The sequence below is a fragment of the Aplidium turbinatum genome, chromosome 9 (assembly GCF_918807975.1).
Source record: "Aplidium turbinatum chromosome 9, kaAplTurb1.1, whole genome shotgun sequence".
NCBI lineage: Eukaryota > Metazoa > Chordata > Ascidiacea > Aplousobranchia > Polyclinidae > Aplidium > Aplidium turbinatum.
This window is the reverse complement of record NC_137480.1, coordinates 9,287,270-9,300,773: the sequence shown is the minus strand read 5'-3', so window position 1 is coordinate 9,300,773 and position 13,504 is coordinate 9,287,270. Positions and strand designations below refer to the sequence as shown.

At 37.3% G+C, this 13,504-nt stretch overlaps 2 protein-coding genes across 2 annotated transcripts; one reads left to right on the top strand and one right to left on the bottom strand.

Annotated features, from left to right (window-relative positions):
* Positions 1-133: 133 nt before the first annotated feature.
* Positions 134-5,299, bottom strand: LOC145777115 (delta-aminolevulinic acid dehydratase-like). Its single transcript, XM_082588408.1, has 6 exons — positions 5,156-5,299; positions 4,229-4,381; positions 2,620-2,778; positions 2,330-2,503; positions 1,671-1,847; positions 134-1,312 (listed from the first exon to the last, which is right to left on the bottom strand). The coding sequence occupies exons 1-6, from the start codon at positions 5,247-5,249 to the stop codon at positions 1,056-1,058; spliced, it is 1,014 nt and encodes a 337-aa protein (XP_082444534.1). The 5' UTR covers positions 5,250-5,299; the 3' UTR covers positions 134-1,055.
* Positions 5,300-10,012: 4,713 nt separating this feature from the next.
* On the top strand, positions 10,013-12,530 carry LOC145777695 (protein MIX23-like). Its single transcript, XM_082589129.1, has 4 exons — positions 10,013-10,090; positions 10,514-10,639; positions 11,087-11,233; positions 12,226-12,530. Exons 1-4 carry the CDS (start codon positions 10,037-10,039, stop codon positions 12,331-12,333), a joined length of 435 nt encoding a protein of 144 aa, XP_082445255.1. The 5' UTR covers positions 10,013-10,036; the 3' UTR covers positions 12,334-12,530.
* Positions 12,531-13,504: the final 974 nt, after the last annotated feature.

Genomic DNA, 13,504 nt, shown 5'->3' with positions numbered 1-13,504 from the left:
CCTTAGATTTATTGTTATTTCAACAAAAATGCTCACCGGGTGATCCGTTGTATAAGCCTAATAACTGTTCGCGTGTTAAGAAGCACAGCTAGACCGAGAGCACTTTCAACGAGACTTCAAGTATATTTAGTACTTTGCATTATTGACATGTATTGTTCATAAATTTCTCTTGTAAATACAACTTTCAGCACAACTATAACGTACGTATTGCGGTCAGTAAACTATGATAAATAAACTTAGTCAAAAACTGCAACATAATTGGTTGAACAATTTTGGTAAAGAGGTCACTTTCTTCAACCACAGACATATACAACCAAGCAACCACACGGCATTTAACATAATTCATTAAAATTGAACATAAACTATAAGCTACAAACGTTTTCGGCCATACACACGTTAGCCCTTATCAAGTAACAAAAAATAACTGCTTATCATATCTACACTAAAAATGAATAACTGTGTTCAGTGTTTAGATCAGTTATTCATTTTCCGTGTAGATATGATAAGCAGTTATTTTTTGTTACTTGGTAAGGGCTAACGTGTGTATGGCCGAAAACGTTTGTAGCTTATAGTTTATGTTCAATTTTAATGGATTAGGGAACGTTCAAATATTACGTAACGCCTTCGAGGGGGAGGGGGGGATTTATGCAAAGCGTTACGTTAGCGTCACATCGGGGGGGAGGGGGTTCAAGCAAAACGTTACGTAACGCTTTCGAGTACGGAATGGTGTTTTTTTGTGCTGAATTTGTAGTGAAAAAGCGTTACATGGGGGAGGGGGGGATTGAAAAAAGCGTTACGTTGGCGTTACATGGGGGAGGGGGGGGTCAAAAATTCGGAAAAAAAGCGTTACGTAATATTTGAACGTTCCCTTATGTTAAATGCCGTGTGGTTGCTTGGTTGTATATGTCTGTAATTGGTTGAATGTAGAAAGTCTTCAAGCAACCTTACAGGAAACTTCACATACCGTAACCTATAAACAATACCTCGATTTTTTAACAACTACATAGTGCATAGTAACGTGATATCAGAACATTGATGATTGGCAGTGCGTTAAATCAATTCTTGAGCCACTGCAGAACTTTTGGAGTGTAGTAAGTGATTATAACATCTGTTCCTGCTCGACGTAGAGCAGTAAAGCTTTCAAGAACTGCTGCTTTGAGATTGAGAGCCCCATTTGCAGCTCCATGCCATAAGCAAGCATACTCCCCAGATACGTGATAGGCCGCCATTGGATAATTTGGATACTTCTGCTTAATTTGGCTGATGATGTCAAGATAAGGCATTCCTGGTTTTACCATGAGCATATCGGCTCCTGTAAAAAAAATGTAATAAGTGCTGTTGATAATTAATTCATTGACGGCAAAAAAGTATATACCGTACTGTAAACATTGAGGTTCAGTTTGGAGTTTACCATTTAAGAGAAAATATACTTCCAGCAGTTCAACATTCTTATAGGCCAGGGTTACCGCACGTCTTTATTATGGAGGACATGTCTTCCTCGTTAATAAAAAATAAATTGTCCTCCGAGGACGTTCAAAATTGCCTAAATGTCTTCTCTTCGCATTTTAAACATAAAATTTTTAAAACCTGACATAAATCCATTTTAAGATGATTTTTAGTTCTAACTCCACTTTTGTGCTGAGAACTAAGCAGTAAGTGCTGCCATGTACCTTCTTGAACATCTCGATCGGCGGCTCTCAATGCCAGTCCACGAGAACCAACAGGAAGTTGGTAGCACTTTCGGTCACCAAAGGAAGGCGCGGATTGCGCTGCATCACGAAACGGTCCGTAGAAACAGGAGGAAAACTTTGCACTGTAGCTTAAAACAGTTGTTTTTCCCAGAAGACCTATGTGTAAAAAGTGTTTATGAAAAGAGTTTTTTGAAATACTATTGTTATATGACGTTTTTGGGTGGGTTTGTCGGAACCGTCATATTGCGCTGTAGATTGGAGTTATAAAAAGGCGAAAAAATGACATCATACAATAATGAAACCAATAAAAAAAGAAATGTACATTGTACAATACTCAATAATAGTAAAACTAATACTCGTGTGGGTCACTAACCTTGGAGAACCAAATCGTTTTACTAAAAATAACATTATGGGCGTTTCACGTGATTTTTTTTTTAAGTCTTGTATTAAATTAAAAATGACAGCGGCTTCCTCAGATCAGTGAACTGAACAAGTCCAGAAAATTAAACCCATACTTGCCTAGTGCCTAGGACTAAACAAGATTTCGTCTATATAAGCGGTTGTGAACAAACCCTATTGTGTTACCCGTCGGTTGATTCCCATCAAGTGCATTTATAAACAAAGAACAATCTAATTACCAGCATTTTGCAATCCTTTCTTTATAGCCAATATTCTCGAATCCATCATGTCACTTGGTGCGACTATGTGCGCTCCAGCTTTAGCATAGTTGACAGCCACCTCTGCTAAGCGTTTGATGCTAAAGGCATTGTTAATTGAACCATCATCATAAAGAATACCACAATGACCATGTTCTGGAATGAATACACAGCAATGTGGTTGGCCACAGACTTACAAGAAAAAAATTAAGTGCGGTCCATGTGTCACAGACGGTATCATTTATGTCCAAGTTTAAATGTAAGAAACTAACTTGTGTAGGCACAGAGACAGACATCTGCTGCAATAAGAAGTTCTGGAAAGGCACTTCGAAGCTTTTTGATTGCTCTGATCACTGGACCGTTGCTGTCATCAGCACTGCTTCCCTCTGAGTCTTTTGTTGCCTTCGTGGGAACGCCAAAGACAATCACAGCTGAAATGAGTTTAATGATAATAATTTATTTCGCACCAGTAGAGTGCAAAACAGCGTCAATTAAAAGTCTCCATAATTGGCAATTTTTCAGCCAACTGTCGCAGCTTTTTCGGGCTGTGAGCAATCAAACCCTTCACATGAAGATTTGTGCTGGTCTTCCAGTTTTAATTGTAACTTAAATTGTTTCATACAGCAGCGTAGCCAGTAATTTTGAAAGGGGGGATTTTGACGACCCAGCAGCGGGGGGTCTGGGGGACCTCCCCCAGAAAATTTTGAAAAATTACTTTGAATTTGGTGCATTCTGAGAACATTTTCAACAAAAATGTGGGTATGAATATTCCTGTAAAATGGTGCTGTTCGGTGGCATAGCAAAAGGATGAGATCATGTTTTCTTCGGCATTTTTCGGAAATAAAGCTAAGTCTCTATGTTTTCTTGTTGCTAATTCCTGGCTGAGATGTTTGAATTTTTGGTATTGGCAAAACTCGCTCTTTTAATGCAGTTTTATTTAAAATTAGGCAATTTTTTTTAGACTGAAAGCTTCATTCTCAATATCGTGACATCACACGCGTGCCAAAGGGGGGGTTGTAACCCCCAAAACCCCCCCTTGGCTACGCCACTGGTTTCATTGTAAACTGAGTTTACTGGATGTCGTATTATATGTCTCAACCAGAGAAGTTGACGTTTGTTGAAGCAGGGGAATGAAATGAGACATTCAGAATTGAAAAGAGTTTAAATGATTGAAATGCAATAAATTTAACATGGTCACTTGAATTTGTGGCATAAACGGTTAAGCTACATTGCGTACAGAGCTCTTGTCTATTCTAATGTAGACTATAGTACTGTTCATGTTTTCAGTTGGGCAATGGTCACTGATCATCAATGGCAGCTTGTGCATTATCACCAGATGCCCACATCCTATATAGTTGGACGATGTCCTTATTCCTGCAGACGTTCAACCTGTTAAGCTTCAAAGCCAAACCACCTTCTCCACAAAGGTCTACGCTTCTCCAAACGTGCGTTCCCATTGACCGAAACTCCACTTCGTGCCAACCACTCACAATTATTTCAGTTTTCAGCAAAACTCACAAACAAGATAACTTTGAGGTTATTATGTTACAGCGACTCCCTGTAGTGACGATGTGCAGTGACTTGAACGGAATGTCTCAACAACAACTACACATTGTTTAGAGCTTAATTATTATCATATAATATAGATTCTTGAACACACACACATGACACATTATCTTTGGGTACCATACTGACAATACAGTTAAATCACTGGTTGTAGTTTTGTAAATATTTGGATCATTAAAAATTTGTGCACAATGTGCTTGATATAATTGCTTCAGTAAAAACTTATGTCAGTAATCATTACCGGTATTCAGTGACACTGTGCATAAAGTCGTACCATACAATTTATTGTAAAATGTACTAAATACATCACTTTACCTTTCAATGGTAGACAGTTGTCACCTACAACAAAAGGTTTCAAATATTCAACCAAATGATTGACACCATGACGTGATTGCTCTGGTAGAGAAGTGATGGGTTCACAGGCATCATCATTTGTGTCCGTTACAAACACTGGATACATCAAATTGTCTGCATATATGTTTAAAAGGTACTAGTAAGCCATTTTAGACATTGTGCCTGCTTTTGCAAAATCAAGAAATATATATTAGACAAAACCATTTAAAATTTAGCAACTTGACAAATAAACTTTACAATCTAAAAGACCATCTGGGGCTTGTAGGTTATTAGCAGCCAGCCATTTTATGAGAAATACAGGATAGACGTTGCTGACTAGCAGGCGCGGGCTTAAAACTTACAAGTGCCTACCATTGGCTGCTTTTATTAGAGTAAAGAGATTTATGACATAAAATATTCACCAATAAAATAAATACAACTACCGGTACAAAAAATGACAAGATCAAGAAATGATCGCTCAACTTTTAGCATGTGCATTGTGCAGTTGAACATTATTTCAAGTAAACACTTCTTCGCACTGACAACTTCAGTGATAGAAAATTAAATCTCTAATCAGGGTTTCTCATTTGGAATATAAAGACAAGTTAAAATGCTAACATGGGATTGTTGAATCATTTGTTGAAAGATATAAAACAGTCTAATATAATTCGTATATATATAAAGAAGGAAACACAACAACAAACAACAGATGGACTTAAGTTGGGTTATTAATACTTTTTAAACTTTAAAGTTTTATTACCATATTATTAAATATTAAACAAAGTGCATTAAAATTATTTACAGCAAGAGGATAGTCAAAATCTGTTGCATCCAGAGAGAAAGTTACATTAAGACAACAGCTTTTATTCCATTACTTGCACTATTATAATCACACAAAATTATTTTCACCTGCTGTCAAGGTGGTGTCCATCGAACACCATAAACGCAGAGTTGGATGATGAAACGAGCTGTGTAAATGACTTTTGTATGATTCAATATCCATAATATAAATATAGCAGTTAGTTAAATAATATCAAATCCAGTTCTTAGATACCTGCAACTTCAACAGTTATTTACAAAACAAAGTAAAAATGAGCTATTCACCAAGTATTTACTTAGCATTTATCCTAAAAACTGTGGCTGTATCACAAGTATGATATAATTTACTGTACATGTACAGTGATGTGTATGTAAAAGTGAGTCCCATAAAGTTCATATTAAAAATGATACGGTATACTAAGCCTTCGGCACTACTGTAACAAGAGTAAAATGACCAGTACCTTTCTCTCTGGCCCCTTTCCTTCAGCAACTACGCCCACCTAATATATTACACTCTGGATAGAAGTGATTGGTGTTCCTCATTAACAATGGCAGTTTAACTCAAAGATAGCCTACCTGAGCTAGCTTACTCTTTACAGGCCCAAATGCTCTACAGAAAAGCTATGACCACAAAACACCAATCATGGATTGCTAAACATAATATTATATATATCTGATGTTGTGCCACAAATCTACACGCTTTTATAGAAAAATAACACTTTAACAAGTGGAAACTCTGTCAATCTTCGTTACCAAACCAGCGCCAGTGGTTTATTAAAACCTCCACAGTCCACAAGTACCAGAATTAAGAAAAAATAAAGAAATACATAGTAAAAACTTCAGGAAATTTGTCACTTTTTGAATTTCTTTTGTGTTAAATCGCCCTTGTTGCTCTTGCAAGTGCTAATTACTTAATTGTAGGCAGGGAATGGAATGGAAGACAGATTTTGGGATGGAAAATGTCAAGGATGGAAGATCTTGATGTGATGGGATGGAAGACAAATTCCACCATTAACTTTCTAACACTTTATCAGGACATTTGATTTGATTGATTGAATCTTTATCCTCGGATTGGGAAAGCTTCTTGCAGAGCTTAATCCTGGCAGTTTCGCATACTTGTAGAGCAGGGGTCAGCAAACTGCGGCCCGCAGACAAACTTTTTGCGGCCCACGAACGATCTTACTTTTATTGCATAAACTAAAGTTTCATCATTATCTACGCATGAATTTATTTTATATCATAACAAAAAGCCCTTTAACATGTGTCCCGACATTGCTCGGTAACTCCTATGCATGCTACAAAATCTCTCAAAATTGAAAAATGAATTACGCAAAGAATAAACTTCGCACTCGCCTGTCAGATCGTCATTTGAATGACGTATTGCAAATATCATCAACAAAGTTGCCAGTTGATTTAAACACCTTGGCCATGACACAGAAACAACATCATCCTTCACATTGATAAATGATAAGTAAATAAAAACAATAAATTGCGTTTTAATTCGTGTTTGATCATAAATATGAAACGGCAACAAACACGTCTCATTGTGCAATAGACACAAGAATAGGAGTTGCAGGTGCGCCATGATTTTAAGGATAATGTGGCGATTGTTTATAGGTTGAAATTTATGCGGCCCGCACGTTACCGGAAGTTTGTAGATTTGGCCCAGTAGTACAGAAAGTTTGCCGACCCCTGTTGTAGAGGCTTTTTAATCACTGACGCAGGCCCGGTCACCGAGATTGACAGAGTGAAGTTTTATGATTGTTGAAGTCTTGTTGCCGGGGAACTATTCCATCCATTAGATACCACTGAATGAAGAGCAGTCCTTAACGTGCGTTGCTCAAGCGCACACCCCGAGAGTCGAACCAGCGCCGTTTCATCTTGAAGCTTCTTCGTTCCGGAAGTGACGAGCTAACCAATTGAGCTATCGGGGCGGACATGCAAAATATTAGGCTACATTGCTTGCTGAAATTATTCGAACAGTACGTTCAAACAATAATTCAAATGGTACATAATCCTTAGGAATATACTGCTCTTAAATTTTTAGCTTAAATTTAGCTTATGGTTTTTAGGTTTATTTGTGGCATATTCAACACGAAGATCACAAAATGTGAAGATAGAAGATGGAAATGAGGCTCCAACTCATCCGATGAGGCTCCAACTCATCCGCAGCTAATTGAGCATATCTGCAAAACCATGCCATATTTTAAACTGATTGTCCTGCTTTGCTATCATACATGCTATAACGTCCACGTTTTGTCGCTTCTACCTTTTTCTATCCCCCAGAAAATTTTGAGAAATTACTTTGAATTTGGTGCATACTGAGAGCATTTTCAACAAAAATGTGGGTATGAATATTCCTGTAAAATGGTGCTGTCCGGTGGCATAGCAAAAGAATAAGATCATGCTTTCTTCGGCATTTTTCGGAAATAAAGCTAAGTTTCTATGTTTTCTTGTTGCTAATTGCTGGCTGAGATGTTTGGTATTGGCAAAACTTGCTCTTTTAGCAGTTTTGTTTAAAATTAGGCAATTTTTTTTTAGACTGAAAACATCATTCTCAATATCGTGACGTCACACGCGTGCCAAAGGGGGGGGGTTGTAACCCCCAAACCCTCCCCCCTTGGCTACGCCACTGCTGTACAGTATTTTCGTGAATTATAGAAACCGCGGCTAGTATTTTTTTCCAATAATTTCGCAAATGACGAAACAATGACTATTGACTTTAATTTTTTTTCACCTGGCTTTTGTCTAAGAAAATCGGTCACAAGCACGTTTTAACGTTCGCGTTTTGTCGCTTCTACCTTTTTCTCGACATTTGTTATGTTGACGTGTATTGTTTTTGCTGTGATGGTCCGAAATAAAAACAACTGAACTGAATGCAGTCTTGATTAATTTTCAAAAAAGTGCAAATTAAATTTCTATGATTTCTGTATATCTGCGAGCCAAAAATAACACATTGTACATTTGTACAACAACAGGCCTGGGGCCTAGGCCATACAAAAACGTCTCGCGGGCCGGACTTTGGACACCCTTGTTTTTAGGTCTTCCTTGCAATTTTTTCTTGAACCCTATATCTGGCAACTTTGAGATGTTTCAAATTTGTTATTTTCGGGAATTCCCCTAATTTTGATAAAATTATTTAGAATGTTTTGTAGACCACAACAGGATCCAACTCAAATAAAAGATGAATTGATAAAGTGAAAAACTGTCTTTTAATGTACGGTAACAACAAAAATTTAAATGACTAACAGCAAAGACCTACTTATTATTTCATGAGTTTCAGATTGGTTGGCCCTTTTTGTAATCTCAAACATTTATATTTTTACAGTCATACGCATGACTTAAGTTTCTACCAGGGTCAGAAGGTCAGCTACTTGCTTCAGTGAGAGAGAGAGCGAAACTTATTATTTTGCCTGCTGCGAAAAATAGTATACGGTACAACTATAAACCGGTACAAATATATTCAACAACAGACAGGAAGCATCGAAAGACTATATTAGTCATCGAGTCAGCTGCTTCCCGTGTTTTTAATGTGACAAATGTAAAACATCGGCATTACGTTGCAAACAAGATAAGCATAAGTTCCGCAAAAATGTAAACAAAAAAGTGGATTCCTGTGGTTTCATTGTAACATCAAAAAATATCATGCCCTACAAAAGTAAGTTAGTATGAGAAAAAAAACACCTATGCAAAAACAACAGCTGTTAACTGCTAGCATAAAGGACGAAGCAAAAACACTAAAAGTAGGCCTATCTGTATAAATTCATACTTTAACAAAATCAGTCAGTTTATAGGCCGACTTGAGTACAGTACAGTTAATAAGATTGCAGTCGTTAATAAGTAGTACATAGCACAAGTTCGTGAGTAATAAGCCAATGATCACTCATTTAGTTTCAGTTGCTTCTTGCTTGCAATTATGCTTGTCTCACTTCGATTTCAAAGCTCAATTTCAGCATAGCCTTGTCTGAATAGAGGGATTTTGATATGAACGTAGTTTAATGCATGACTGAACAGAATTATTATTAATTATATAAAAATGTTTCACATCGACCTGGCTAAGTATGGGTAGCTGCTTGACTCGAAGACTGTCATAGTTACTTCCCAGCTTTCCTTTGTGGTTTAATTGAAGGAAGTGGCTGCATTTACGGCGCCGTAAATACAGCCGTTCCATGCCTTTTTTTTAATCTACGTTGCTTTTACTGCGCAAGCGCGCTGTTGCTGGAAAAAAAGTGTGTATATAAGTTCTAAATTCAACTGTTTTTGCCAAGTGAATTAGTGGCGCGTGCGATCGTTGTCTGGCTCATACTCGCAAGGATATGAGTTCGATTCCACCGAAAGGTAACTTTTTTTTTAACTCAATTCTAACCCGAAGTGACTCAATCGTTAGGCTACATATTTTTGTGGCCGTTCAGTTTAGTTTGTTTTTAGTTCTGACCATCACAACGAAAGAACAGTATGATAATGACAAACATAACAGAGGTATAGAAAAAGGTAGAAGCGACAAAACGTGGACGTTATAGCATGTATGATAGCAAAGCAGGACAATCAGTTTAAAATATGGCATGGTTTTGCAGATATGCTCAATTAGCTGCAGATGAGTTGGAGCCTCATCGGATGAGTTGGAGCCTCATTTCCATCTTCTATCTTCACATTTTGTGATCTTCGTGTTAATGTGGGCCAAAAATAAAAATAATTTTAAGGGGGGGGGGCAAGATGTTGCTCGCATGACCCTGACCACAGTATATGCATCAGCACCATCCTAAAACACAGCTCACAAAACTGACTTACTCCAACCCAATGTATGAGGATTTTAATCCTGGAGAGGAGCTAAGCTTATCAGGGGAAACAACAACTTATTTTGAAGCTATGTAACTTGCAAAATGATGAAACATTTTTTATCATTATGGATATTTATATATTATTTTTGTTTGTATTTTTGACAGAATTTCATGTTTAATAAATTTAAAAGCAATGACAAGTTCATTACAAAATCCTGTACTTTGCTCAGATTTTAGTCAGTTTATGGTAAGTTTCTGTTTTATGTTAATACTTGTGTCATTGTTATTAGCACAGTAGACCTTGCATAAGATAGACAATTGCATAGAATAAACAGCTGTTTTAGTTCAGATATTTTCCTATATTTCTGTGTCATTTTCATCTCACCTTCAACAAATATTTTTATTGATTGCTTTAAAGTATTTTGTTAACAGATTTCACCAACATTGTGAAATCACCATCTCAGTCTGTAATCTGTATTCTAAATTAGTGGGTAATGTTTCAGTTTGAAACATGTGGTGGTCAACATAGATTTGCTTGTCTCATGAATTAAAATAAATAGTTTTGCTTGTGAAGAATGAAATCACATTAACATCATGTTCTTATCGTATATATATATATATATACGTATAGTCGTATATATATACTTTTCATGTGTTTTTGCGGTTTCAGAGTCGACTTAAAGAAGCGCGATTGATTGATGATAGAATTATTCATGAATTGAATACCACCATTCCTACAAAATCATTTTCACAGGGTGTAGACATTGGACAACAATGTGAATCTTTGCATACAAAGGTAAGTTATTGAATATTGAGGATTGTATGATCAAAAGAACTATTGAACCTAAATATTATGTTACCACCGCATAATTATTGGCAACTTTTTTTCCGTACTACCTTGAAAAACTGCTTGTGAGCACTAAGCAGCCGTTGTAGTCCAATCATCCAAACCATGTGGAAATTCTGCTCTGTTAGTCTGTTTGATACACAGAGTAATCATTTGTTTTGTTTTTTATATTGTGAAATATAATAAAAGAACTCTTGCCCCTATGGTATGGAATTTAACCTATAAGTTAACTTTTTTTTTTAGAAACAGTGTATATACCAAATAATACATGAAAAATTTAATTGAATTCTAATTAGTGGCTGCCACTTCAGGCAACTAGCCTGTGAGGTGTCCTGATATGAAAGCATGTGTTTGTTTAGCTCTTATTTCTTTTGTTCTTATGACAATGTTTTGCAGATAAAAGATGCACATTCAACTCGTAATGATGCTATTCAAAGATGTATTGACGTACAATTAAAAAAAACCAAGCTCTTGATGGAAGAACGAGAACGCAATCCAGAGGATTTCAAAATTAAAAAGCAATTAGGAAGGGAGCAATCCAATGTATGGAATGTTTTTTTAACGTTTTCAACCAGTGATAATATTTGTTTTACTCAAGGCGTATGGCAAAGTTAACCCTACAGTTTAAAGCAAGGGTCTTAAACTCAAATTGCTCTGAGGGCCAAATTATTACTAGTAAATTATTCCGAGGGCCGCAAGACACACTAAAAATTCAAAAATAACACAGTAAGAACTAAGAGTGCAACTGCCGTGAGATGCATTTAAGAACAAAGAATTATTGGCAAATTTTGTTTTTGGTAGAAAATATGGTAGTGAATGACTGTGACGTTTAAACCGAAAACGTTTTTGTCGTCCTTATTTTTGAGTGCAAATCGATAGTGGCTCTGGTTGTATGACGCCATTTTCTTGGGTTTTAGTTACCTCATTATCATACACAACACTTTTTACAAACTTATATACTAGCTTACGACACGGCAATTCTGACATCCCAATGATATATTGTAACAGCCGTTGCAGTAAATATTTTTGCATTACCCCTTGAATCGTATAGAGGCTTGTATGTCATCGCTGAATATTTGTATTATCCTCGTGACTGCGAAAGCAAAGGATCCCGTCTTACTCTTGATACGTTTCATTAACTGTCTTGCCAAACCACTACGTCCGTTTGGTCGACATTAAACTGACAAATCTCAAGTATCGGTGACACTCGGCCATATTTCTTACATTGACTGTGGAAATCTTGCCTCGGACTAAGAACGCTTCTTTGGAAGTGTAATCCTGGCTGTTTCGCATACTCGCGAAAAGGCTTTGTATCACCAGCGAAGGCCCCTTCATCGAGATAGACAAAATGAAGTTTTCGCTTGCTGAAGTGTTGTTTTCGCTTGCTGAAGTGTTGTTTTCTGTAAATTATTCATATACCAGGTGTTGCTAAATGGAGAGCTGACGAAGAATGCTCTCGCACACCCTGATAGTAGAACCGTTGTTACTTGATGTTGTCATTCTTGTAACAAACTTTAACATTTTTTATGTTGCAGTTTCGCCTGTTCCAACAAGAATTAGAAATCGAAAACATTGTCCAGCATAGAGCACAGAATGCTTTTTACGAACGTTGCAGGGAATATTACCGTCCAGATTGGTCTTGACACAAATAGACGTTTCAAAAGTGTATCATTGTCACTGAAAAATGTTATGAAATTGCTTGAAATGACGAGTTGTTAGATCAAATCAGGAAAACAGGTTTTGAAAAATGCCAATGCTTTTTTATTTACATCGTGATATTAAAATGGAATTGTTTACAAGGCATGCAAGTTGTTTATGTTCCTGTTGCATCTAAACACACGTTTTTGTCTCCTAGAACCGTTGGGGTACACCAGTGGTTTTTAACCAGGGTTCGATCGAACCCCGGCTCAGTGCCGGTCTTAGGGTATTTCGGGCCCTGTGCGGAATATGCTTTGCGGGCCCCAATGACAATGATCCAATTCAGTAGCGTAACTAGGTACTTTGAAAGGGGAGGGGCGGCGTGATCGCCGATGACGACAACCAGCGGCGGGGGGTCTGGGGGGCCTCCCCCAGAAAATTTTGAAAAATTACTTTGAATTTGGGGCATTCTGAGAGCATGTTCAACAAAAATTTAGGTGTGAATATTACTGTAAAATGGTACTGTCCGGTGGTATAGCAAAAGGATAAGACCATGCTTTTTTTGGCATTTTTCGGAAATAAAGCTATGTCTCTATGTTGAGTCTGGATGCAACTTATTTCGTCCCCTGAAAAATTCGTACCCCGATTTCATACCCTGAAATCGTGTAACAAATGATTTTTTTTTCGTTCCCTGAAAATTTTCGTCCCCTGAAAAGATCGAGAAATTTTGAAATGTTTGCGGCAAATCCGATCAGCGAATTCGGCTATGTCGTGTTTTTTTCTCGATCTTTTCAGGGGACGAAATAGGTTGAATTTGTTGAGTCTTGAGTTGATGTTTTCTTGTTGCTAATTCCTTTGTTGAATTTTTCCATTGAAACTGACAAAATTACTGCATTTTCTGAGTAAATTGCGGGCCCCCTAATCTGCGGGCCCTGTGCGATCGCACGGTTTGCACACCCCAAAGACCGGCACTGCCCGGCTGTTCGACGAAGCTGTTTCAGGTGTTCGGCGCGAACGTCCTCTGAAACATAAGCACACAGACTACTGAATGGTATAGGGCTAGGCTATCAGCGAATAGTTTTGGAAAATATCGTCCAGCCGAAACTTTATTGTGACTTACGCGATGGCAGTGATGTACGCGAATACAAAAAATATTGACGCCGTCAGCGTAAACGA